Here is a 26,922-nt window from a genome sequence, read left to right on the forward strand (position 1 = left end):
TGTGAGATAGCAGTGCTAACCACTAAGCCACCATGCCTCCGTAAAATTTACCAACAATGGAAAAAATATTGAATTGTCACTGCTTCTTAAACAAAGAGATATATACCTCTGATATATACTGATCATAAATCAGTAATGATTGAGAAAATAGGGATAGACAAATTAAGCGATTGCTGGGCCTCTTACTGAGATATTTGTATCATTGATAATCACAGGTGGGGTGCCGGAAGACTGGAGGTTGGCGAACGTGGTGCCACTGTTTAAGAAAGGTGGTAAGGACAAGCCAGTGAGCCTAATGTCAGTGGTGGGCAAGTTGCTAGAGGGAATCCTGAGGGACAGGATGTATATGCATTGGGAAAGGCAAGGACTGATTAGGGATAGTCAACCCTGTCCCTCAGGAAATCATGCCTCACAAACTAGAGTTTTTTGAAAAAGTAACAGAGGATTGATGAGGGCAGAACAGTAGATGTGATCTATATGGACTTCAGTAAGGTGTTCGACTGGTGAGCAAGTTTAGATCTCTCAAAATAAAGGGAGAACTAGCCATTTGGATACAGAACTGGCTCAAAGGTAGAAGACAGAGGGTTATTTTTCAGACTGGTGGCCTGTGACCAGTGGAGTGCCACAAGGATCGGTGCTGGGTCCACTACTTATGCTGACATCCAAATCATTTATATAAATGATGAAGAGGTATATTTTGTAGGTTTGCTGATTACACCAATATTGGAGGTATAGTGGCCAGCGAAGAAGGTTACCTCAGATTACAATGGGATCTTGATCAGATGGGTCAATGGGCTGAGAGGTGGCAGATGGAGTTTAATTCAGATAAATGCAAGGTGCTGAATTTTGGGAAAGCAAATCTTTACAGGACTTATACACTTAATGGTAAGGTCCTAGGGAGTATTGCTGAACAAAAAGACTTGAGTGCAGATTCATAACTCATTGAAAGTAGAGTCTCAGGTAGATAGGATAGTAAAGGCGGCATTTGGTATGCTTTCCTCTACTGGTCAGAGTATTGAGTACAGGAGTTGGGAGGTCATGTTACTGCTGTACAGGACATTGGTTAGGCCAATGCTGAGATATTGTGTGCAATTCTGGTCTCCTTCCTATCAGAAAGATGTTGTGAAACTTGAAAGGGTTCAGAAAAGATTTACAAGGATGTTGCCAGGGTTGAAGGATTTGAGCTATATAGTGAGGTTGAATAGGCTGGGGCTGTTTTCCCTAGAGCGTCGGAGGCTTGAGGGGTGACCTTATAGAGGTTTATAAAATTATGAGGGGCATGGATAGGATAAATAGACAAAGTCTTTTCCCTGGGGTAGGCGAGTCCAAAATTAGACAGGATAGGTTTAGGGTGAGAGAGGAAAGATATAAGAGAGACCTAAGGGGCAACTTTTTAACTCAGAGGGTGGTACATGTATGGAAAGAGCTGCCAGAGGAAGCGGTGGAGGCTAGTACAATTGCAATATTTAAAAGACATCTGGATGGGTATATGAATAGAAAGGATTTGGAGACAGGTACTAGCAGGTGGGACTAGATTGGGTTGGGATATCTGGTCAGCATGGACAAGTTGGATCGAAGGGTCTGTTTCTATGCTGTACATCTCTATGACTAAGTGAGTGAGTAACAACTTAGCAGATTAATATAATGTAAGAAAATGTGAGGTTGTGCATGTTATCTTAGATATATTTATCGACTGGTGAGCCTGACATCAGTGGTGGATAAGCTGTTGAAGAGGATTCTGAGGTACAGGACTTACATGTATTTGGAAAGACAAAGACTGATTAGGGATAACAAAAATGGCTTGGTGCATGGCAACTTGAGTTTTTTTTTGAACAAGTGACAAAGATGATTGATAAACGCAGAGTGGTGGATATTGTTTATATGGACTTCAGTAGGACATTCAACAAGGTTCTCATGGAACACTGGTAGCAAAGTTATATCACATGGAACCCAGGGAGAGTTAGACACTTGGAAACAAATTTGACTTCAAAGTAGGAGACAGAGGATGGTGGTGGAGTGTCGGTTTTCGAACTGTAGGCAAGGACAACGATCTGTGCTCGATCCACTGCTTTTTGTCAATTATGTAAATGATGTGGATGTGAACATAGGAGGAATGGTTAGTAAGTTTGCAGATGACACCAAAATTGGTGGTGCACTGGACAACGAAGAAAGTTCTCTCAGAATACAATAGGACCTTGATCAGATGGGCCCATGGGCTGAGGAGTTAGACAGAGTCCATGGGCAGATAGAGTTTAATTTAGATAAATGGGAGGTGCTGTATTTTTCTCAGGCAGGATTTATAATCAGGGTTGGCCTTATACACTTGATGATAATGACTGAGGAGTGTCACGAAACAAAGAGACCTTGAGGTGCAGGTTCACAGTTCCTTGAAAGTGGAGTTACAGAGAGACAGAGTAGAGAAGGCGGCGTTTGGTACGGCTGCCTTTATTGGTCAGTGCATTGGGTACAGGAGTTGGGAGGTCATGTTAAAGTTGTACAGGACATTGAATCGGCCACTTTTGGATTTCAACATTCAATTCTGGTCTCCCAGCTATATGAAAGATGTTGTGAAACTTGACAGGGTTCAGAAAAGATTTACAAGGATGTTGCCAGGGTTGGAGGGATTGAGCTACAAGGAGAGGCTGAGTAGGCTGGGGCTATTTTCCATCGAGTGTCAGAGACTGAGGGGTGATTTTATAGAGATTTATGAAATCATGTGCAGCATGAATAGGTAAATAATCTAGGCATTTTTCCCAGGATAGGGTAGTCTAATGCTAGAGGGCAGAGGTATAAAGTGAGGGGGAAAGATTTAAAAGGAATCTAAGAGGCAATTTTTTCATGCACACGATAGCATGTGTATGGAATGAACTGTCAGAGGAAGTGGAGGAGAGTGGTACAATTACACTTACAAGGCATCTGGATGGGTATAGGAATGGATGGCTTGGAGGAAAATTGGGCCAAATGCTAACAAATGGGACTAGATTAACGGAAGATATCTGGTGAGCATGCACGAGTCTAAGTGAAGGATCTGGTGAGCATGCACGAGTCTAAGTGAAGGGTCTGCTTCCTTGCTGTACAACTCTGACCTCTCACAGCATCATTTATTTTACCCTCAGGTAATCCTGGTAGAAAAGCTACATTTGCTTCTGTCCACCTGAGTTTCTGACCAATATATTCCCTAAATTTCTGATTCGATATTCTGGATTAGTCCTAATGGTTGCAGCAAATCTTAACTCCATCCACCCACAAGCAGCTCTATTACTGACATCTCATTTCAAATGCTTCTATTTATGCCTCAGATATTTCCACCTATTTCCCTGTTCTTTCATATACCCTCAATTGGTTTGCTTCAGTGTCATCCATCTTCTCTATACCAGTTTTTTCTATTACAGGTTTAACCTGTCAACAAAAAAATTATTTTCTTCTTTCCTAAACATTGTAATAATAACCAAGAACACTAAGCTCTTAAAATTAAATGCATGAAGGTAGTTTAAGAGTCTACATACTTGGGAGTCATTGACACTATACAACTACCACTACTGGGGTCCCTTAAGCTCTTTGAAGTATTCTTTTCAATAATCTATTTCTCTAGCACAAAACAGAAAATGTAACATCTTGCGGACAAAGTATAATATGGATAAAGGTGAGACTATCCACTTCAGTGGTAAAAACTGAACGCATAACTCAAATTAGCACCTGAATGGTAATTGATTGGGAAAGAGAAAGGTGCAACAAGACTCTGGTGTCCTTGTACACCAGTCATGGAAGTAAGCAAAAAGTAGTATTTGTTGTCAAAACTCAGTAGGTCGAGCAGCACCTGAGACAAGAAAGCAGAGTTAATGTTTCAAGTCTGACTCTAAACACGAACTCTGCTTTCTTCCCACAGATACTAACACATCTGCTGAGTTTTGCCCACAAATTGTTTTTGTTTCAGCTCTGTCTGAATGAAGAAACTTTACAAAATCTTCTATGACTTGCATACCATGTCTAAGAAAACCACTTTTCTTTTTTAGAAATATTGTATTCTGAGATCAGCTTTCAGGGTGGTTCAATGAACAACACACTTGTTAGCTACCATGATTTCTTAGTCAGCTTCAATTTGAATGGACATTTTAGAACAAAACGTAATGACAGTTTTAAAAGTAGTTTAAAAAATATCATATGTTAATCTCCCTGAAGAGATGTGAATTTTACCTCCAACATTATCTTCAAAGGAAAGGGATGCATGTTGTTTAGGTATTTGACTGCAATGTTGCATTTGCTTAGCAAGAACTGAAATGTCACTGTAATTTATTCACAAAATATTATTTCAAAAATTTTCAGTAAGCAATAGTAAAGAAGGGTATTACTGCAAATCAATATTTCAAAGACCGTACCTGTTTGAATTTCTTTAATTGAAGTGACACCCATGTTGAAAGTTGGTTCTCGTAATCGGCTCTCAGGGACAGGACTCACAATAAATCGTCTTCCAGCAGAATGGACCACCTGTGTTGCAGAGCCTACTTGAGTACCTACACCAACAAAACAAATTTCAATGCAATTTCAGAACAATTTCATCATGCTACATTGATAGTTATAGTTGTTTTGGCAACATCTTCTTTAATGGAAGATACATTTACACTAGTCTTGCAGTGACTTCCCATCACCACTAAGCATTCTGTTGTGACATGCAATTTAGCAAAAAACACTTATATCCACTACTTTATGATTTAATTGCTTTTGAAGTTGAAGTTACTGTTATTTCCTTTTGAATTGTTTGGTTAGTATCACTATCACCTGCAGATTTATCAGTGCTGTATACAATAAACTTTCATAGATGAGGTGGGGAAGGAAAGAGAAACAGAGTATACAAGAGTGAAGGAAAAAGTCTTCAAAAGAATATTAACTTTGAAGCAAGATGTACAATGAAATCACTTCGCTAAATATTTGACACGTTATTTCATGACCATAATATATCACAGAGCTTACAATAGGTCAGAGACTGGTAACTTTACAGTAAGTAATTCACCAGCTGGATGAGTGCAGCTTCATCTATCAAGATGACCACTTCAGGGTAACGTAAAGACTGGAAACTATGTTTACTAGTTTATAATGTTCATTAGAAATCAAATTTGAGCTCAGTCTTCAATTTTTTTTGGACTATGCTAGCTTATGCTATGATGTTTTTGAAAGCAGTTAGGTTCAGATTCATGAGAAACTCTTTTTTACACTAGCAGCAATGTCAGAGGATGATCATAAGCTGACATATAATTATGTTAACCTTGGAATATTAGCAAACATAACTACCATAATCTTATAAACTTGATTAAAGATATTTTAAACCACTCTTCAAATCAAGAAATAATGTTACCTACCTAGCTGAATGGGTGCTGATATTAGGGGCTCTTCTTGTTTATATTTGCCCTCTGCTTTCTGCACAGAAAAAATATAGATCAGTGAGGCTGCATTTGTTTAATGAGTTACAATCAATTGTCCTTTGTGCAATATAAATGCAAAAAGCCCTCAACGTTGGAAGGCAGGAAAGAGGAAAACGGTAATAAAGAAATAGAAAATGGGGCGTAATAGTTTAGAAGATCACCATAATTTTGCAACTTGCAATCTCAAGTCAGAAGAGGCAAGCAAGAACTAATAATTTAGGAAGGGCAGTAAGATAGAAACCATCCTGGCCATATAAATATTCTGGTTAAAAGAGGTCAGAGGCAGGTAAATTTACAGCAACTAATTCACTTGCTGTCTTCCCAAAACTTGCCCACAATCTACAAGGCAAAATTCAACAGTGTGATAGAACACTTAGCTGTATGAGTGCAGCTTTACTAACACTCAAGATGATGGTCAATAATCACCCAAGACAAAACAGCCTACGTCAGCTGCATCCCAATTACTATTCCACCCACCTACAAAGCAAAGCAGTGATTGGGTCACCTTATAAGATTTCAACATTCACCAAACTTGTTGTAATGCATGGTGAGATACAAAATTTATACAACTTAATAAAACAAGCAATATGTTTTGGAAAAAGCTTTTAGGTTTTAAACAGTCCGCCAAGTTTCGCAAGACAGCTGTCTTGCAAAGAAACTCTGCTGTGTGTACCCTCAAAGGATGATGACAACCTGTTAACTTAAGTGTTCTATTTCTGACAACGTGTTCCAGTTAATTTAAGAAGCTGTTCAAAAGTAAGTTGTCCCTATTTTATCAGAATTCATATGAGGAGGAGGAGGAAGGAAAAAGCAGTATGTTGACTCTTACCTTGTTTATTCTGCCACCTGCCATTTCCAAATAGTGTGGCTGTTTGACAGACTTCTGATTCATGGTCTCAAAGCATGACACTCCCACTCTCACTGCCCCTTACACAAACAGACACACTCTTGCTCTCTCTCAGACTAAATGAAAACTACTTCCAAAGCTTGAATGTTCCAAATATGAGAAGAGACTGAATAGCTAGTGTTTCTTTTCTCCTTGGAATGGAAAAGTCTGATCAGTGACTTAACCGAAGTATACAAAATAATTTATGGTATGCACAGTGTTAAAAGGCATGACCTGGTTCATAAAACGTAGAACTGTGCAGCACACGAACAGGCCCTTCAATCCATGTTATTTCTTCTGCTGGAGAGGTCAATTACTGGACACATAGATAGAAGGTGAATGGTAGAATGATTAGAGGTGCCATGAAATAAAACATTACCATCCATAAGATGGCTGGTGTCATGGTTTCACTGCCAAGTTTGGTGACTGAGGAAGAAATGCTATTTTAAAAAGGAACCTGCACCTGCAGTGTTGCAACTTGCAAGGCTAGGGTAACTGTTTATTCAGCTGGCGCACACAAAAAGCTGAATGGCCTCTTTCCATGCTGTAAAATTTCTATGGTTCTATCATACCAACTACCCTACCAAGTATCCCATAATTCAGCAAGTGCTCAACATGTCACACACAACTACAGTGCAAATTTTAATCTCCATTTTTAATTTATTCAATGGACCGAGAGACCATTATTGTCAAGGATCCATAACTCATTTGGATGCCATTCCAGGAAGTGCAAGAATTGGAATATTGGTCACTACTACTTCTCCACATTATCCCAGGTCTAGTAGTCTAGATGAACATTTAATTCAGGAGTCAAAATTCTATTGACCAGAGCAAACATGATTTGTAAGAAACAACTCAATCTCTGCCTGAAATCGTTACACCTCTGCTAATACTGATGTTTAGCATACCAGTGGCTACTGAACAGCATTGGTTACCCATCAGTAATAGCCCTCACGCAGATGGTGATGAACAAATTTTTGGAACAGTTGGAGTCCATCAGAAGCAGGTATATTCAGATTTTGACCTACATATGGTGACTTAATTCCAAATCAGAATGCTGATTAGCTTGGAACGTAACTTATAGGTGATGACATTTGCATGTACCTGCTGCCCTAGTTCTTCTAGATGCTAGTTTGGAAGTTGCTATCAAGGGACATTTAGTGAGAGTTGCTGCAGTAAATCTTGTATACAGTAAATGCCATTGCTGCAGTGCAGCAGCAAGCAGTTTGCTTTGTCTTCAAGGTGTCAAGTTTTCGAGTGTTATGAGAAAAGCACTCAGCTATGTTGGTGGACAGCATTCCACCATTTAAATGGCTTGTGTAAGGCTTGCACAGGCTTTGGATATCAGGAACCAAGTTGTCATACCCTGCGTATTTAAATGGCTATGTTAAGTAAATTTCTGGTCAATAACAACAACTCCTAGGATGATGATTTTGGGGGATTCAGTGATAATCATTGAACATCAAGGGAAGATGTTTCAATTCTCTTGTTGGGAGACAGCCATGTTCTAGTACTTCTGCAGCATGAATAACAATTCACACTTATTGGGTCATAACCAGAAATAACCAAGTCTTGCTGCATGTAGGTAGTAGCTGCTTGCATATTCAAGGTCATAAGTTGTCCCAAGCATTGTGCAATCATCCCTAAATGGGCCTAGATTATCTGAGGTTGGGCCTCAGATAATGCCCTCAGAAACTCCGCAGCAATGTCCTGGCTGTGAGATGATTTATTAAGGTAGGTAAATAACCAAATAAAAATCTGAATTTTTAATTTAAATAGTAAGAAAAACTAAAAATTAGATAAAATTTTGCTCTGTCGCATTTTATATAAGACAGTTTATTCATTTCTGGGGAAGGCATAGTTCAGGGAGGAAGAACACAAATGAAAGCAAAATATAGGAATATAATTAGTTAAGTCTGCTCCCGCTATCTATTCCAGATTATAGCTCACAGCATTAAAAAAAAAATCAACTCCCTTCTGGTTCTTTCACCACTTTTTGTAAATTTATCTTCGCTGGTTGCCAGTTTATGCAGCTTCTCTCCTGATTTACTATACTAATTTTAAACATCCATTTCATTTTCACATAAATGTCATCTCTTATATTGACACCATTTGAGGAGAAAAGCTTGTGTTTCTATGCAAAGACAGTAGTGTCTAAAATTTAGATATTTAAGAAATTATTTCTGGTAAACCACCTAGCTTCAAAAAATGATCCAGTAACCAAGCTAAAAGAGATAAGGAACAGGCAAAAGAAAACAACTGGTAAGTTGGAATTAAATGAGCAAAGTACATTGAGGGTCTGGTTATATTTCAGGCTAAAAGGGTTGAAAAATATTAACTGAAGAACTAACTATGAATTTTAGATGCAAGATTGCAGAGTTGGAACATTTCTGGAGCCAGAAGAACTCTGGACTGCAGGGGGCTACACTTAAGACAACAGCAAGGCCCATGGTGAACTGGATGATCAGAGATGTGAATTGACAACCTTGCCATAAATAATAAGAAAGTCCAAGAAAACTTAGCCTTTAGTAGCTCTACAGCAGGACAGACAATAATCAAGAGATAATGAGGGAATGCAAAAAGAACACATGAATCAAGGATGATTTTAACCTTCATGCTGATAGAGAAACACAGATTGACCGAGATAGTCACAAAGAAGAATTCAGAGAGCATTCGTGAGCGTTTCCTCGAAGAATAGGTTATGGATCCAACCAGAAATCAGGTTATATGTGATCTGATGATGCGTAATGAGGCAGATTTAATAAATGATCCCAAAGTAAAAGATCCTCTAGAAACCGTGACCATGACATGGGAGGATTCCGCAGTCAGTTGAAGGGGTAAATCTTGGGTCAGAAAGAACTATACTAAAGTTAAAAAAGGGCACAGTCAGCTGGATTACACTGAGAAAGGAGATCAGCAATAAAGACAGTTGAGCAACAATGACAGTTGTTTAAGAAAGTAGTTTACAGCTTACAGCAACGATATATCAGTGAGAAGGGAGGTTTCTAGGAAGGGATTGGCCAGCATAATTAACCAGGAAAGTTAAGGTTAGCATCAAAGTGAAAGAACACAGAACGTGGCAAAGATTGACTTTTCAAACTTGCACATCCAGTTCAAGATCAACAATGTTTATGAATAACTTTAATCAAGATTACACAGTTGCATCTTCTGTTCACTTAGGATCCAGATGCCCTGCAAAGACAATGCGCCACTTGAATCTGACTACAAATGAAGATGGTTACAGAAATCAAATAGGCAAACCAAGTTTATTACTCTTGCTCACTTCAATTTTGGTCTTCAGTCTTTGACCTACTACAATGTTCCAGTCAAGCTCAATGCAAGCACTAAATCTTTTCTTCAGACACATTAAAGCTATCTGGACTTGGAGTTCAACAACTTTAGATCACGAACTTTGTCCTCCATTTTATTCATTTTGCAAATGCCAATCTGTACCATGCTTTCAGGTTTTGTTTTCACACAATGCCAACTTTTAATCTGCTACTACTACTTACTCTGGACAAATTCTTTGTTTCTTTACTATAAACATTAGCCCCTTGTCTTTTGTTCCATGATATCTTGCAATTTAACCTCTCTTACACACTAATCTATTCTTAATCTTCTATTTTGCACTCTCCCCTCACCTCTTTCCCAACATTAAATCCCCCATTCAACTCAAACCATTAACTGTTTCTCCCTGCATAGATGCTGCCAGAGCTCCTATACACTGACAGTAATTACTGTTTTATTTCAGGCACACATTATTTTATTTTTGTCTTACGTGTCATCCGCCAACTACTCGAAATTCTGTATAAATGTTCAGCGACTTTAAAGTTAAGACTGAAATGGAAAATAAATATACGCAATAGAGAGAGAGAAAAATAGAGGAAAAGAATGGCAGGAAGGAGCAAAGGAACAGAAGATTTATACAGATTCTGAAATCTAAACAAATCATGTGCAAACTCAAAAGAAAAAACTTGGCTTGCTCCTTTCTTGTATATATTTCAACCACAGATACCATTTCTATGTATGTTGCAGAAATGTACATGGATCTGATGAATGAAAATAGATCTGTACCTTATTTGGGTAGACTGACACGATCTCTTCTCATATACAAGGCAACATCAACACAGCATTATAATTCTCAACTAAACAACTCTCAAGAGTTTCAAACCTTGAAAGTCAAATGGTGAAGGCCTTCAGGCAAATGTGTATTAGCTGTTACAATTAATAGTGTGTTTTCCATTAAGTAGTAAAGCAATCACAGCATACCTGTGCTTGATTAAAGCAAGCAGCTACCTGGGCTTTTACAGTCTCCAATCCTTGATCACCTTCTGGCTCCCCACTTGGATCTTCACTCAGCATTTCATCAGCTTTCTCAATAATTTCCCTTACTTGGTCAATAAATGATTCCCTCTCAGTCTCCAGGATAAACTCGTTCTGAACCTGCATCAGAGAAGACTGTAGATTACTCTCAATTCCTATCATTAAATTGCGTATCCTTCGCAATTAAGGGCATAAATGTTCATCAAAAAAGTTGTTCTGTAGTTCAATTTTAGCGAATATAATCAAAAGCAGTTTACTTTCATAACTGCATACAGGAATACTTCTTTTACCATCATATAGATGCACAATGGAACAATTTCTCATTAATGATATCATCAAAACAGTTCAGGATTTTAAAGTCTCCTCTTAAATAGGACAACCCAATATTTTCCAGATAAACTTAAGTCACTCATCTTCTTTCATATAACAAATATCATGTAATGAATATAATTTTGTACTAAGATGTGCGATTTATCTGGATCATATTTATTTTTGAGTTTGGATTTATGAATTTTGAACTGGACGCACATAGATTTTCTGTGACTGAAGGGCTGAATGATTAACTTGTATTTCTGTAGCCATGGTGATTTTTTTTTTTTTACAAACATTGAGAGAGAGAAACACTTTTGAGTAACGGGTTTGTGTTTACATTGTTTGCTAGTAAAATACTCCCAAATTAAACAGTTATATGTCAGATTAATGCAATCACAGCAATTAAGAATATAAGAACCTTGATGTCACAAGAAATTAAGGGCTACGGGGAGAATGCGGGTAAGTGGAGTTGAAATGCCCATCAGCCATGATTGAATGGCCGAGTGGAACTCGATGGGCCGAATGGCCTTACTTCCGCTCCTATGTCTTATGGTCTTACAGTCTAACTAAGGCAGGATTGGCAATTCAGCCCTTCTAACCTGCTCAGCGTTCAGGAAGGTGATTGATGCATTGAAAGCAGTTCAGAGAAGGTTTACTAGAATAATGAGTGAAGTGTCTTATGAAGAAACATTAGACAGGCGAAGACTGCATCCTTTGGAATTAAGAAGCAGAGGTGACTTAATGGAAACATCCACGATCCTGAGGGGACTTGACTAGAAGGACATGGAAACGATAATTCCTCTTGTGGAAGAATCTAAACTAGGGGCCACAGCTTAAAAATAAGGGGGTGCCCATTAAAGACAGACCGAGGAAAAAAAACTGAGAACTCAGTCTCTTCGGAATTCCCTTCCTCAAAAGGGAGTGTGCAGAATCTGTAAATATTTTTAACAGAGGGGTCAACAGATTCTTGATTAGAAAGGAATGCAAGATTATCAGGGGTATGCAAGAATGTAGAATGAAGCTAAAATCAGATCAGCCATTATCTCATTGAACAATGGAGCAGGTTCAAAAGGCGACAGACAGAGCGACAGACAGAGCGACAGACAGAGCGACAGACAGAGCGACAGACAGAGCGACAGACAGAGCGACAGACAGAGCGACAGACAGAGCGACAGACAGAGCGACAGACAGAGCGACAGACAGAGCGACAGACAGAGCGACAGACAGAGCGACAGACAGAGCGACAGACAGAGCGACAGACAGAGCGACAGACAGAGCGACAGACAGAGCGACAGACAGGGGTAAAAAAAAACAATTAAGGTTCAGTTTCCACCACTCCACATGGTCTCGGCTTAAGCTAGTTCATTGAATCAGAAGAGGCTCGTCGGCCTATCAAATCTACACCAACAAAAACTATAGTTAATTTACACAGTCTCACTTTCCAACACTTAGCCAACAACTGTGAATGTTAAGGCAAGTGCTCAACCAAACACTTTTTAAAAGGGTGAGGTTTCCCATCTCAACTAATGTAGAGAACATTGGAACATGTGTCAGTCATTCAGCTCCTTGAACCTGTACTGCCATTCTATGAAATCATAACTGATCTGTGGCCAAACTTCATACAGCTGCCTTTGGCCCATATTACTTAACAAGCAAATTTTCTATCTCTTATTTAAAATTAAAGATTGATTTTACATCCATTGTCATTTACGGAAGAGAGCTTCAAACCACTACCATCCTGTGCGCGTAGAAGTGCTTTCTAATATCTATCCTGAATGGTCTGGGCACAAATTCTCAGACTCTGTCTCCTGATTTTGGAATCCTCAACCAGTGGAAGAAGTTATTTGTCTATCCTGTCTTTTCCTGTTAATACCTTGAAGACTTTGAGCAGATTACCCTTTAACCTTCTAAATTCTGGAGAAAACAGGCTTAATTTTGATAATCACTCCTCACAACTTAACCTCTGTAATTCAGCTATCGTTCTTCTAAACCTATGTTTAGAGACAAATATATCCTTCTAAAATGTGATGCCCAGATCGACTCTCAGTACTCAGGGGGTGGGGGGCCAGGGACTCTAACCAGGGTTTTGTACATCTGCAGCGTAGCTTCTACATACTTGTACTCCTTGATTTGGAACATTTAGCCCATTGAGTCTACTCAACCATTCGATCACGGTCAATGTGTTTCTCAACCCATTTCTCCTACTTTCTACCCTTACTAAGGATCTAGCTCGGTCTTAAATAAACTCGGTAACTTGGCCTTCATAACCTTCTGTGGCAATGTGTTCCAGAGTCACCACCTTCTGGCTGAAGAAATTCTCATTTCATTTCTAAAAGGTTATCCCTTCACATCTCAGGTCTTAGTCTCGCCTACTAATAGAAATATCTTCCCCATGTCTATTCTATCCAGGCCTCTAAGTATCCTGTAAATTTCAATGAGATCTCCACCTCTTCCATCTAAACTCCATCGAGTATAGACTAAAAGTCCTCTACCTCCACAACCCCTGCATTCCCAGGACCATTCTTGTGAACCTCCTCTGGCCCCCCTCCAACATCAGCACATTTTCTTAGATACATGGCCCAAAATTACTCAATAGTCCAAATGCAGTCTGACCAGAGTGTTATACAGACTCCACAGGGCATCCCTCCTTTTATATTCTAGCCCTCTCAAAACAAATACTAACATTGCATTTGCCTTCCTAACTGCCAACTGAATCTGCTTGTTAACCTTAATAGATCCTGAACTAGGACTGGCAAATCCCTTTATGCGTCAGATTTCTGAAGCCTTTCCCCAATTAGAAAATAGTCAAAGCCAAAATGCATAACCTTAAACTTTCCCACATGATATTCCATCTGTTATTCCTGTGCCCACTCCCCTAGCCTGTCCAAGTGTCTCTGCAGCCTCCCCACTTGCTCAACACAACCTGTCTCTCCATCTTTGTGTCATCGACAAACCTAGCAACAATATCTTCAGTTCTTTCACCCAGACTGTTAAATGTATAACATGAATAGTTATGATCCCAATACTGATCCCTGTGGAACTCCCCTCGTCACTGGCTACAATCATGAAAAAGACCTCTTTATCCATACTCTATGTCTTCTGCCAGTCAGCCAATCCTCTATGTATGCCAGTACCTTGCCCCAAACACCACAGGCTGTTATTTCAGTTAGCACCTCCACACACATCATTTACTGCATCCGCTGCACCCGATGTGGCCTCCTCTATATTGGGGAGACAGGCTGCCTACTTGCGGAACGTTTCAGAGAACACCTCTGGGACACCCGCACCAACCAACCCAACCGCCCCGTGGCTGAACACTAACTCCCCCTCCCACTCCGCCAAGGACATGCAGGTCCTTGGCCTCCTCCATCGCCAGACCATGGCAACATGACGCCTGGAGGAAGAGCGACTCATCTTCCGCCTCGGAACCCTCCAGCCACAGGGGATGAATGCGGATTTCTCCAGCTTCATTTCCCCTTCCCCCACCTTTTCTCAGTCCCAACCCTCAGATTCAACACCGCCTTCTTGACCTGCAATCTTCTTCCCGACCTCTCCGCCCCCACCCCCTCTCCGGCCTATCACCCTCACCTTAACCTCCTTCCACCTATCGCATTCCCAACACCCCTCCCCCAAGTCCCTCCTCCCTACATTTTATCTTAGCCTGCTTGGCACACCCTCCTCATTCCTGAAGAAGGGCTTATGCCCGAAACGTCGATTCTCCTTCTCCTTTGATGCTGCCTGACCTGCTGCGCTTTTCCAGCAACATATTTTTAAGCTCTGATCCCCAGCATCTGCAGTCCTCACTTTCTCCTATTTTACTTAGCAGCCTATGCAGCATTTTGTGAAAAGCTTTCTGGAAATCCAAGCAGATCACATCACTGGCTTTCCTTTGCCCAACTTGCTTGTTACCTTCTCTAAGAACTCTTGTCAGGCATGACTTCCCCCAAAGCCATGCTGACTTTGCCGTATTTTACCATGTACTTCCAAGTATCCTGCAATCTCATACTTAATGAAGTCTAAAATCTTACTAACAACAGAGGTCAATCTAATCAGCCTATAATTTTCCATCGTATGCCTCCCACTATTCTAAAACCAAGGGTATTGCATTTGCCATTTTTCAGTCCTCTGGGATCCTCCCTGACTCCAGTGATGTTTCCATGATCTCCTCAGCTATGTCCTTCACAATTATTCCATTAGCTTTGTTGAATATTTTCTGCACCCGTTTGTGACATTTTAAATATCCATGCACCTAAATACCCAAGTCTCTTTGGACATCTACTGTATTTAACTTCATACCATCTAGAAAGTACCCTGATCTATCCTTCTTCAGTCCTAAATGGATAACCTCACTCTTGCTTACACTGAAATCTACCACAGCTCTGGCTCATTCATTTAATCTATCAAAATCCCTTTGTAATTTAATACCATTATCTACACTGTTCACAATGTTGCTTAACTTGTCATCCACAAATTTGGATATATGACTTTCTAAGCAATCATTAATGCCTCTTGTGGTGCAGTGGTAGTGTTGTTATCACTGGACAGGAATTCTGGGTTCAAGACCACCTGGTTCAGAAGTGTATAATTACATCACTGGGCAAGTTGATTAGAGGAAAGAAATAAGTGCTCTGAAAATAATTCTATTTATACTCTTATGTTCTGAAATCCAAACATATATTGTGTGCAAATAAATTTTGTTTTCCATTTTATTTTAATTTCTTTTGCAGAATAAACTTTTTTATTGTTAAAACCAAACCTGCAGCACTCTGTGCTTATATCTCAATGAAAGGTCACCTTACTAAAAACAAAAACAAAAAATTTCAGTTGGGATCTGAATTGGCAACTAATTACATCAGTTGGAATCATAACATTCACCACAAACAGCACTTTATTTGACAGCACAGATATTAGTCCTCAAATCGAATTTTACTCACCATAATAAAAGCTATCTCTACTGGATTGTCACCATCCAAATCAAATTTAAAAGTAACCATTTTTCGATTGTGCGTTTCCAGTTGGCATTCCACAACTCTGTCTCCTTTATTTGAAACCTAAAAATAAAAGTATAATGTGTACATTGTACTCAAGTTGGGCAAGATTTATAAAAAGCCTTCATGAAACGCTGAAACTCTTATCCTAAGTACCTAATACAATGGACGCTTACGTTTAGAATTCGTAGCTTTGGTCTAGATGATTTTTCATGACGTGAACGACTCCTTACAGATTTACGATAATGCCGCTTTGCTGATCTCCCTTCATGTCTTCCACTTGCTGGAAGGCCTTCATTACCATCGCTCATCCCAGAAGCAACATCTGAGTGAGCACTGGAAATCCCAAAATAATTAGATTCATCTTCAAACACAGTTTTGGGAGTATTACACATCTAAATTAGAGAATGGTCCAAATGCACAGGATGTGAGCATCCAAAAAAGTCAATCTTTAATTAACTTTCACGCAGACGTTTCATCGGAATGGACCATATTCTGATAAAAGATCCACATTTAAAGGCTTTCAACATCAGGTTTCACTAATGGGACCTTGAACAGCATTCCTAGAAAAGTGTGCTTTAATTTCATATTCCAATTATGTAGATATTACTTTCCAGTTTTAAAAACACTTCTAGAAATTCATGAATGATATAGAAAGTTCTCATGGTTTTATAGTTATAAATACTCTTCCTTGTTATTTGACATTTTTAAATCTAAATGCTAATTTTCTTGCTACAACAAAAATTCACAAGTTAGATTTTACTGCTAGGCTCCTATCATGCATTAGTGGTAGGGACACTCCCCCAAGTCACTTCACAGGAAAGACCAAGTCACTGACCCTCATAAGGCAGTGGAGGCAAACATTTAATAATTTTAAAGACAGGTGGATTGATTCCCTTGCCTAATAAGAGTCCAAGGTTGCTTGGATGGATGGGACTGTGGAATTTAGAGCACAGGCAGATCAGCCTTGATCTTCTGAAATGGTGGAACATGGTTTAAGAGGCAAGTGGCCTGCTTCTGCTTCTAAATTGTAAGTTCATACATCTTTCCTGAGTTGCAGTGTACAGAACTAAATGTAGTCCTCTAGATGGGATCTAATCAATATACTTTACAACTTAAGCAGATCTCCCTCTCCCGGCATCCCTTATCTCCAGAGATAAAGTTTTGCTATTTTATCACATTACGTTGCCCAATGTGTGTTGTGTGTAAAGCTCAAAAGAAAAATGCACTCTCATATTATGTATTCCTAATCAGTTTTAAAATCACCTGTCCACAGATGAGCATAACTGCAACTGTTCCGCCTGCATTGGAGCCTGGGTCCCCTAGAAATATAATTAAAATCAGTGTTAACGAGTATTAATAACCAAAACCCAATTGAACAAAAATGAACATTTTCTTCTAATAATGCCACATATTGCTTTTCCTTCTCAAATTCTGAAGCAGTAACATCACTCATGATCAGTTTTGCCTTCCCTATGGTACTGCTCAAAAGAAGCCAATGCCAAGCACTTCACTTCACTACTTTAACAGCCCGGATGTCAGCAAGGGATAAAGGAGTGGAAGGAAAGCAGACAAAGGGCAAGAATTCTTCAACCTAGGGTGAGTGGAAGCATAAATATCTGAATAGCATTTGAAATTACATTTGAAAAACAGAGAAGAACAGAGATGAAATTAGAAGACAGGCCATGCTACTTAAAAGATGAAGACTCAAAGGACTACATAGTCTACTCATGCCCATGTAGTATACTCTTCCGACTTTGTGGAATAATGGGCAGCTAGTTATGTAGTGGCAAAATAACTACATTGTTACAGGCAATTGCTTGGGCAAGAAAATTTAACAATATTTAACTCCATAATGAATGTACACATTACATATTAAAAGGATCAACTAAAAAACAAGAGACTATAAGTGATATTTCAGAACAGAAAATACATGCATTCACAGCTTGTTTTTTAACAAGTGCTAAAAACTTTTAATGCACATTAATGTGTAAATTTCCTCTTGGTGTTGTTTCTTATTCTTCCTATTCTTCACTTTTCCCCTTATGCCTTTTTGGTGCATGACATGGAGGGGAAGAAACCATCATATCAATCAATGGCATTTGCAATAGATACAGTGGGGAAAATATAGCTATTATTATTTCTTTCCTCATCACTTGTCTCTTCCCCATCCACTCCCTCACACTGTATCCCTTAGTCCAAATAATACCACATCTTCTCATTATGCTTCAGGAAATCACCAACTCATCTCTTCCCTTTGGAAAATCCAAATTGGTCCTCAATTTCGGATTTGGTAACACCCACCTAAAATCAGTTGCACTAATTTCCTCAAGTTGTTCTGTAGGAGTTGGATAAATGTGTGGCAATGACAATGAACCTGAAGCTGCACACAACTCTGCAGTCAAAGAAATTGCCAAATCACTTGTGCAAATCATGAAAGTGGAGCCAAATCTGATATTTTGATATATAGTAGATGCACTCACTTCCAAAAATAAATAAATTCAGGTAGGAGGCAGATAAATATTGCTTTCATTTCTTTAATAATTGCATGCCTATGCATCAAAATACCTCTTGGGATGCCTGTGTCTGTAATTGTCCTGTCTGGTTCTGCTGAACAGTGGAGGCACAAGGCTGTAGTAATCTTGTTTGTCCAGGTGGTGGAGATTCAATATAGGTTTGAGCCATGCCTGCAGCAAGACCAATGTGATATGATGCTTGTGTAACAGGCTGAGAGACAACATCCATGGAAACTGGAAGTGGTGGTGAGACGATAGTGGACTGGACACTCCCAGAAGACTTTACAGGGCTAGGAGTAACAATTGGCAACTGGGTGGAGTAATTCTGTCAAAGATATTAAAGTAAACAATCAGAACAACTAAAAGCTTGGTACAACATACAGAACTGCAAAATTTATTCTTCTTGCAGGGGAATAAATAGCATGAAAAACTAGCACTTAAAGCTTTCCATAGCTTAAAATCTTGTATTCCTTATGAAATGAAGCAAAACAAATGGCCCATATCATTACATCTTGCCACACAACAATTAATGATGTAAATGTGAAGAGGAGACATCATCCAACTTCTGTTCTCTTCTCGGTGCAAAAAGGTAGCTCAAAGCCTAAGTAAATGCACTTCTTTTATTTGAGTTGGCAATAAATTAGTGAATTCTTAAAATTATACAAATGCAGTATTTTAGTTATCGAAGTCAAAAAAGCCAATACAAATGAGTATTTTGTTCAAGTATATTTTTAAAAAGTATATTTTTTAAATGTTCCCCTACAGTAAAATATCCTCCATTGCGACCATTTATCTCATTGATTACATTTTTTTTAAACAACAGTAAAATTCAGATGGATAGAAGGCAGCATTGATTGCAAAGGTAATCAAATATCCAAATCAGCAAATTCCACTGTAGTAGTACATGGTAGTGGTGGAACCACATCTGGATTAGTGTGCAGTTTTGGTCTCCTTATTTAAAAAAGGATATAGCTGCATAAGATTTAGTTAACTCATTCTTGGAATGAAGGACTTAGCTCCTGAAGAACGACTGAAAAGATGTGGCTCATGTTCATTGGATGAGAGGGAAATGAGAGGACATCTTATTGAAACAAGATCTTGACAGGACAGGAGAACACGAGAAGCATGATTTTTATTGTGGGAGACACTGATATTATGAATACAGCTTAGAAACAACAACAAAAAAAAAAAAGAGTTCCCCTTTCAAGGGCCTTTAATACCATTTCCTGAAAATTGTTTACTGGGCTGAGAAAAAGAACTGAAGTCTGTTATCTCATTAAGTTGGACAATCCTGCTTAACAACAACAATGATTCTTTGAAAGGTGAGCAAGGGATTAAAACAAATAATTAGACATACTTCAAGTTACTAACAGTTAAAATAAAAACTTCCTAATTTAAAAGCAATTTTCATTATTTACTCAGTTGAATGCTTCAGACTGATTATTTGAGGAATCATGTAGATAGCCTGGGAAAATATACCTTAATCTGGACAAACAATGAAGAAGGCACGATTCAGTGATTCAATGTTTTACCTGTGTTGAAGTAGGAGCCTGCTGAGCAGTATGCATTTGACTGATAGGCAGAACCTGGGGTTGAGGAATTATTTGACCTGGAACTGAACTACTGGATACCATTTGTGGAAGTGAATACTGCACAGGCTGCTGTGGTGCCGTCTGGGTAATTAAAGAGAGAAAAATGTGGTATTTATAATATTTGCAAGCAAGTTTTACCAAATGGCTTAAGTGCATACTTTAACCAGAATGTTAATCTTAAACAGATTTAACCAAACTTGGAAAGGAGATCAAATTACAATTAATATTTATATATATATATTTTTATTTTTATATATTTTTCTTTTGTTATATTGTTTTATATATATATATATAAATAAATTATTGAAGCGCCAATGGGACCACTTTTCAGCAATCTTTTAACAAAACACTTTCTGCATGGTCAGGCAATCTTCTCTATCAAGCTAAAACGCATGCAACATCAGAGTCGGCAAACTCAAGATATTTTCAGCAATGAAGGCATTCTTCCGTTTTAGCTCAAACTCCCTGACAGCAGCATCCAAGTATGAAACAGACATGCAAGGGACTAAGATTGTGTACAACGTTAGAAAGTTCTACTCCTCCATTCATGCCCACACAGCAGAAGCAGAATTTTATTTGATACTCCTCAGCAATTGTGGACCATGTTATCAGTCTAGGTTTAGCAGTCAGCAGAAAAGGGGTCTCACGGGTGAACTCAAAGCAAGTCACACACAGCTTTAGCCATCAACTTAATTTGACTTCAAATGGCTAGGCATTCAACTGATTGCAATGTTCTTTAACAGTGATTTCTAAGATCACTGCAACTGGATGTTGTCAAGCTATCCATGCAGCTGATCACCTTAAAGAATTCTCAACAAACCAGTATTCTGCATTTTTAATTCTTTCAAGTAATATGGCTTCACAGGCTGGGCCATTATTTATTACCACCAACTGGAGATGGGTAATCAGCTTTCTTCTTGACCACTGCCAACTATGTAGTGCAGGAAGACAGTGCTGTTCAGGAAGGAGCTCCAAGATTTTGACCCAGCAAAGCAGCAGTGACACATCTCCAAACCAGGATGGAATGCGGCTTGGAGTAGGACATGGAGTGGTGGCATTCTCTCATACTTACTTTCTTGTCCTTCTAGATGGTAATGGTTGTGGGTTTGGAAGGTGCTAAAGGAGACTTGATTAATTTCTGCCTTGCATCTTATAGATGGTGCACAATGCTGCTACAGTACATTAATGGATGATGGAGCAATTGTTGGTATATGATATTAATCAAGTGGACTGTTTTGTCCTGAATTGTGTGAACTTGTCAAGTGTGTTGGAACTGCACTCATCCAATTAGAGAACATTCCAACATATAGCTGAAAATGGTGGACAGGCTTTGGGGAGTCCAGATATGAATTATACACTGCAAAATTCTTAGCCTCTCACACATTCTTGTAGCCAGAACATTTAGCTATTCTGTTCAATAGCAATAGCCAGGATGTTGATAGTGGGGAATTCAGCAATGATAAAACCATTGAGTATCAAGCTTGACTCAATTTCCTGGATTTGATACGACTGACCAACAACCACAACCATCTTCCTTGGAGTCAGGTACGAATCCAAGCAGTAGACAGTTTTTCCACGCCAGATTCGCACTCACTCTAACTTTGTTAGGCTGCTTTAATATTACAGGAGAAAATGAGGACTGCAGATGCTGGAGATCAGAGTTGAAAATGTGTTGCTGGAAAAGCGCAGCAGGTCAGCAGCATCCAAGAATCAGGAGAATCGACGTTTCAGGCATAAGCCCTTCTTCAGGAGGGCTTATGCCCGAAACGTCGATTCTCCTGTTCCTTGGATGCTGCCTGACCTGCTGCGCTTTTCCAGCAACACATTTTCTCCTTTAATATTACACTCAGGTCAAATACAAATGAAAAACATAATCAAATCATTTTCTAAAAACTGACAGTAAACAAAATAAAGTCTGGAACCCACACATGGAGTTATGTCCACAGCTAAACTATCAAAATGTAAACCAAAACAAAAACTTAGTCTGAAAAAGTCTAATAATAAATAAACAGATGTTTAATACATATTACAATTAAGCAGCTCATTTTCAGAGCAGATCAGTTGTTCGGCATGTTACTCAAATCATACCTAATAACTGAACAACACTTAGCTTTTTTTCCTATATGGGAATTTTCAGCAGTAACATGAGAAAGGGAGATTTTTTTCACTAAATCGACTGATTCAACTTTAGACTGCAGAAGCCACTAATGGAATTTGAGCTCAGGATGGAATCAGTAGTCACATAGAAAAAAGGTGGGTTGATTAGGAACAGTCAGCACAAAGATTTCTTTTTCCCAACAAGTAATAGAAAGGGGAGATGAGGGCAACACTATTCATGCAGAAAACATGGATTTCCAGAAGTCGTTTGATACAGCACCACACAAACTGGTGAGGAAAGTTATAGGTTATGATCCAAAAGGGACAGCAGCAAAGTTGGCTGAGGAAATTGAGTAAAGGTTAATAGGTATTTTTCAGGCTGGAGGAAGCGATACAGTGGAATTCCCCAAGGGTCAGTATATGGAACTTTGCCATTCCTGTTATACATTAATTATCTGGATCTTGTGTGCAGGGGTCAATTTCAAAGTTTGAGAGCTCAAAGATAGACAGTAAACTTGGAAGATTTGTAAATTGAGGAGGAGTGTGTGAAACTCCAAAAGGACACTGACAAGTTGGTGGACTTGGCACATAAGTGGCAGATAAGGCTCAATGCAGAGAAGTGAGAGGTCACGTACTTTGGTTGTAAGAACATTGAAGCACAATGTAAATTCAGGGATACAATTCTGAAAGGGTTCCACAAGCACAGGATGTATATGTGCACAGATTGTTGAAGGTGGCAGGACAGGCGGAGAGAGCAGTTAAGAAAACACAGTGTTCTTTGTTTTATAAATGGGGGCAAAGAATGTAACAGCAAACAGGTGATGTTCAACTTGTGCGAGAAAACTGTCAGACCTTGACTGAAATATTGCACACAGGTGTGCATACCATATTATGGGAAAGATGCAAATGCATTGGAGAGTGTGCAGAAGCAACTTATACGAATGGTTTCAGGAATAAGAAACTTCAGTTATGAGGATAGAGTGAAGAGGTTGGGAATGCTCTCCTTGGAGATAAAGCAGCTAAAAGGAAATTTGTGGAAGTTTTCCAAATCATGAGTGGGTGGGCAGATTAGATAGGAAGAAGCTGTTCTTGTTCATACAAAAAAAACCTACAGGACATATATTTAAAGTGATGTACAAATAAAGCAAGAGTGATATGAGAAAAAAAAACTTTAACACAGCAATTAGTTAGGGTATGCATCAAATGGAAATGTGGTGGAGGCAGGTTCAATTAAGGCATTCAAAATGGCATTGGATGATTACTTTGACAGAAGTAGTGTGCAGCGATATATGGAAAATATAACGTAGCCAGTGCAAGCATTATAGGTGAATGCCCTCCTTCCACATCAGTGATACTGGAAGTCTGTAAATTCATTAAAAATTAAAACTTTCACACACTTAGAAGTTACCTAGAAATTAATGTACTTACCTGGCACGCATCCATAAAGAAGACTGCCCTGCAATTAACAGACATTCTACAACTTGAGCCTATCAATCTGAATTTACATTCTTAGTACAGTAAGCAACTTCTTTAAAACAAAGAAACATTTGTTGTTTTATGACAAAAAGAAAATAACCAACTTGAAGCATGGATTCTACGTTGCACAGCACAAATGTGAGTGCAAAAACTGTGCACACATCACACAAGGGGAGAGGAATTGATCAAAAGAAGAATGAAATTCTCTACCTGTGGAAGATACGTTGGGGTGCAGTAACTGCCAAACTACAAGAAATAAACATAACAAAGGATGAGATACAGCACAAGCTAAAAGAGAGTCCTATAAATGTAACCACAAATTCAAGTTGGCTAAAGAAAAGAAAAAGTGTTTGATCAGGAAATAAAAAGCAAAATGCCAGATAATCAAAACTTCCATCACGTGATTCTGAATTTCTCAGTTAATATTCATCTACAAAAATCAAACAGGATGATTAGTCAACAACATTAATAATTTGCCCATCTACTACCAGATTTGCTGAATCTCAGTTTCTAGCACAAAATTCAATTTTAAACATCTTGTAATACCTGATTATTACCTTGTTTGTCTGCTGTACGGATCCTGCTGGAGGTGGAGGGGCTGCCTGCTGATTTGACACAGTCAAAGGAAGACTCGTAGGTGGTGGCTGGCTCTGCATTTGCACCTGCTTGATATTTAGATATGACAGAATTAATTTATGACACAAATATTATGCAGCCGTTGAAAAGGAAGACAATGTATCCTGAATTAAAAGTTAATCAGGCATTTTAAGTTGGTAATTTTAAGTTGAATGCAATCATTTCTTCCGATAATCAGCAATATTCTACACCAATTGAGTGATTAAGTCAATTAGATTCATAGAAATAGTGACAGTTTAAATGAGCTATTGCTGATAAATAATTAAGATATTCCTCCTCACTGATGTAGCTCAAAAAAAGTCAATGTAACAATCTTAAATTGCAATATTTAATTGAACTGAATATATTTTAAAATCTACAGAACCTACAGAAGCTCTTACTCAAAACAAAATGACTGATTTATGCAAGTCATGAAACAACAGAAACTATTCCTAATTTGCAGGCTGCTATGCATTTTCTTTTCCAGTGATCAGTTTTGCCTTGTAAAAGACTAAACAGATTTCAGCAAAAGGCATGAACACTTGAAACTCAAGTACCAAAGGTAGACTGTGTCCATCTGCAGAACCTCGATCCAGTGCAAAGTTCTGCTGGGATGTAACAGGATGGGGCCAGGATCCTTCCATGACTTGCTGATGCAAGCCAGCTGTCCCTGATGTTGTCAGAAAGGACTGAGTGTTGAACTGCATTAGCATGGGTGGCTGTGAAGCTACTGAAACAGGCACACCTTGCAATGTTTCATAACGCATGCCATGTTTTGGCAAAACCTGCTGCTGCTCACAATGCAATGCTAAACTGGAGTATGGCATCAGGAAACCAAAAGATGGTGGTGACTGGAACTCTCTGGTCTCAGAGGACGTTGATTGACCAGAGTCACTCGAACACTGCGGACTAAGATGCTGAGGAAATTCCTCTGACATAGGCTGCCTGCTTTGCAGGAAGTCACCTGGCAGCACCAGAGCATCAGAACTGAAATAAACCACCTGTTCTTCAGTCACTGGTTGAAGCCTGCTGTACAATCCAGTTCCTTGAGTATCCTCTAAGCTTAAATCCACTGAAGCCCGCCGATTTCGATAAATTCTCTGAGTTAATGACGGAAGAGGAATGTGGACATCATTACCTTCCATCTGCATTGGAGGAACTTGAAAGTCAAAAATTGACCCAGTTCTACCCTCATTTGCCTGTGCAAGAATAGGTGGTGCAGACTGAGGGGCAGTCAAATGTTGAACAGTCAGCATTGTATTCACAGTTCCAACGGTATTTCTTGAGAGAATGCTAGTAATTGCAGGTTCACATTGAGCAACGTTACATTCTTGTACCGGGAGGAACACTTGAGTTGACAGTGGAAATATTGCCTGTGGCTCTCCAATCCTCCAATGCTGTCCATGCTCTTGTGACAGTTGTATCATGTCTTGTGACAGTTGGAAGTGAGAAGGTAAGTTTGAAACTGGAGTTTGTATTTTAGGAGAAGCCATCCCGACTATTTGAGGCACATGACCTGTTAGGTTTTGTAGTGGGCGTGGCAACAAATTTTGATCACTTAGGGATTCCTCACAATCCAAGGGCTGGGAGTAAACCTGCTGATGCTTTAGGTTTACTTCTGCTAGACTTTGATTCAAAGGAAGTGCACGTGCTGGAAGGTTGCTGCTAGTTACAGCCTCATATGGATCCTGTGTAGTTTGCTGTAACTGCATACAACATGGATACACTTTCGGTTTACACAGAAGTTGAATTTCCTCAAGCTGACTCAACCTTAACTTGTTTTCAAAGGCTTGAGTTTGTTCTAGTCGCATTTGACCTTCACTGTGGATTGGTTCACTAGTAAATCGATGAGTAACAAAGCCCTTTATAGCTGAGTTTTCAGAATTCCGATTTGTAAAATCACCAGAGAAAGCATTTTGGCCTACAGTCTTTATTATTGGCTGAAAATGGTGAGTATGAGCTTCCAGGATGGAAGTACTTTTGCGGCGTTGAGAATTAGCAACTTTCAGAGAAAAACTTGGTGGTGGAGAGAAAGAAAATGGTCTTTCAGGAATAGGTGGATATGAAACAGTCTCTGGTTGTGATGGAACTCCCCCACAAGGATGCACTAGAGATGGGGACTGCTTTAATATGAAGACAAAAATCTCAAATCAGAGTCGAGAAAATTAAAGATGCATCATAAAATGAGCTTTTAGCTTGAATTTCATTAAGAATTACATTACAGAATAGCAATAGCAGAAGTATCTGACAAACACAGAAGAGATTAAAAAAACTGAATGAATGCATTAAACACAGTAATGGGCACAAGTTTTACATTAAGTAGTAACATCTAAATACTATGATTAAAGGGACTGCAAATGAAAGGGATTTACTACTTGCAAGCTCAGGTCTAAAAACTCACTATGAAAAAATATTTAAGTGATTTGATCCAGTTGCCTCAAACTGGAAGAACTAATTGAACCTCTCTTACCTCTTTTTACAGTATCAAAATAAAAATTAACCTTCCTTCACTTAATTATGCACTTTTCTCAAAGTCCAACAGCAATTAAAATCGGTTATCAGATAAGCATATGCTGCAAACTTTTTTAATTCTAAGTGGATAATACTCATTGAAGCAAAACAATGACAACAGTACTTATGCATTGGACAAAGTTCTATCATTTTTCAAACTGATGACTGATATCTATCAAAAAAGTACAG

At 38.9% G+C, this 26,922-nt stretch overlaps 1 protein-coding gene across 5 annotated transcripts in view; it reads right to left on the reverse strand.

The window, feature by feature from the left end:
- The window catches only part of LOC122559582 (serine/threonine-protein kinase WNK1), a 153,396-nt gene that overhangs the window by 50,405 nt on the left and 76,069 nt on the right, over positions 1-26,922 (reverse strand). For 2 of the 5 annotated variants that reach the window (XM_043709298.2, XM_087997340.1), the window contains exons 9-18: positions 24,165-24,272; positions 23,818-23,853; positions 19,975-20,115; positions 18,495-18,767; positions 17,193-17,248; positions 16,103-16,262; positions 15,873-15,989; positions 10,573-10,746; positions 5,355-5,412; positions 4,377-4,511 (exon numbers count right to left, since the gene is read on the reverse strand). In XM_043709298.2, the coding sequence (XP_043565233.1) occupies positions 4,377-4,511; positions 5,355-5,412; positions 10,573-10,746; positions 15,873-15,989; positions 16,103-16,262; positions 17,193-17,248; positions 18,495-18,767; positions 19,975-20,115; positions 23,818-23,853; positions 24,165-24,272 (1,258 nt within the window). Of the gene's footprint in view, positions 1-4,376; positions 4,512-5,354; positions 5,413-10,572; positions 10,747-15,872; positions 15,990-16,102; positions 16,263-17,192; positions 17,249-18,494; positions 18,768-19,974; positions 20,116-23,817; positions 23,854-24,164; positions 24,273-24,779; positions 26,346-26,922 lie in introns of all 5 variants that reach the window. The other 3 variants (XM_087997339.1, XM_043709299.2, XM_043709300.2) reach the window with 3 other exon arrangements.

Source organism: Chiloscyllium plagiosum, unplaced genomic scaffold, assembly GCF_037043375.1.
Source record: "Chiloscyllium plagiosum isolate Xiang-an unplaced genomic scaffold, Cpla_swu_hap1 HiC_scaffold_19, whole genome shotgun sequence".
NCBI classification, from domain to species: Eukaryota; Metazoa; Chordata; class Chondrichthyes; order Orectolobiformes; family Hemiscylliidae; genus Chiloscyllium; species Chiloscyllium plagiosum.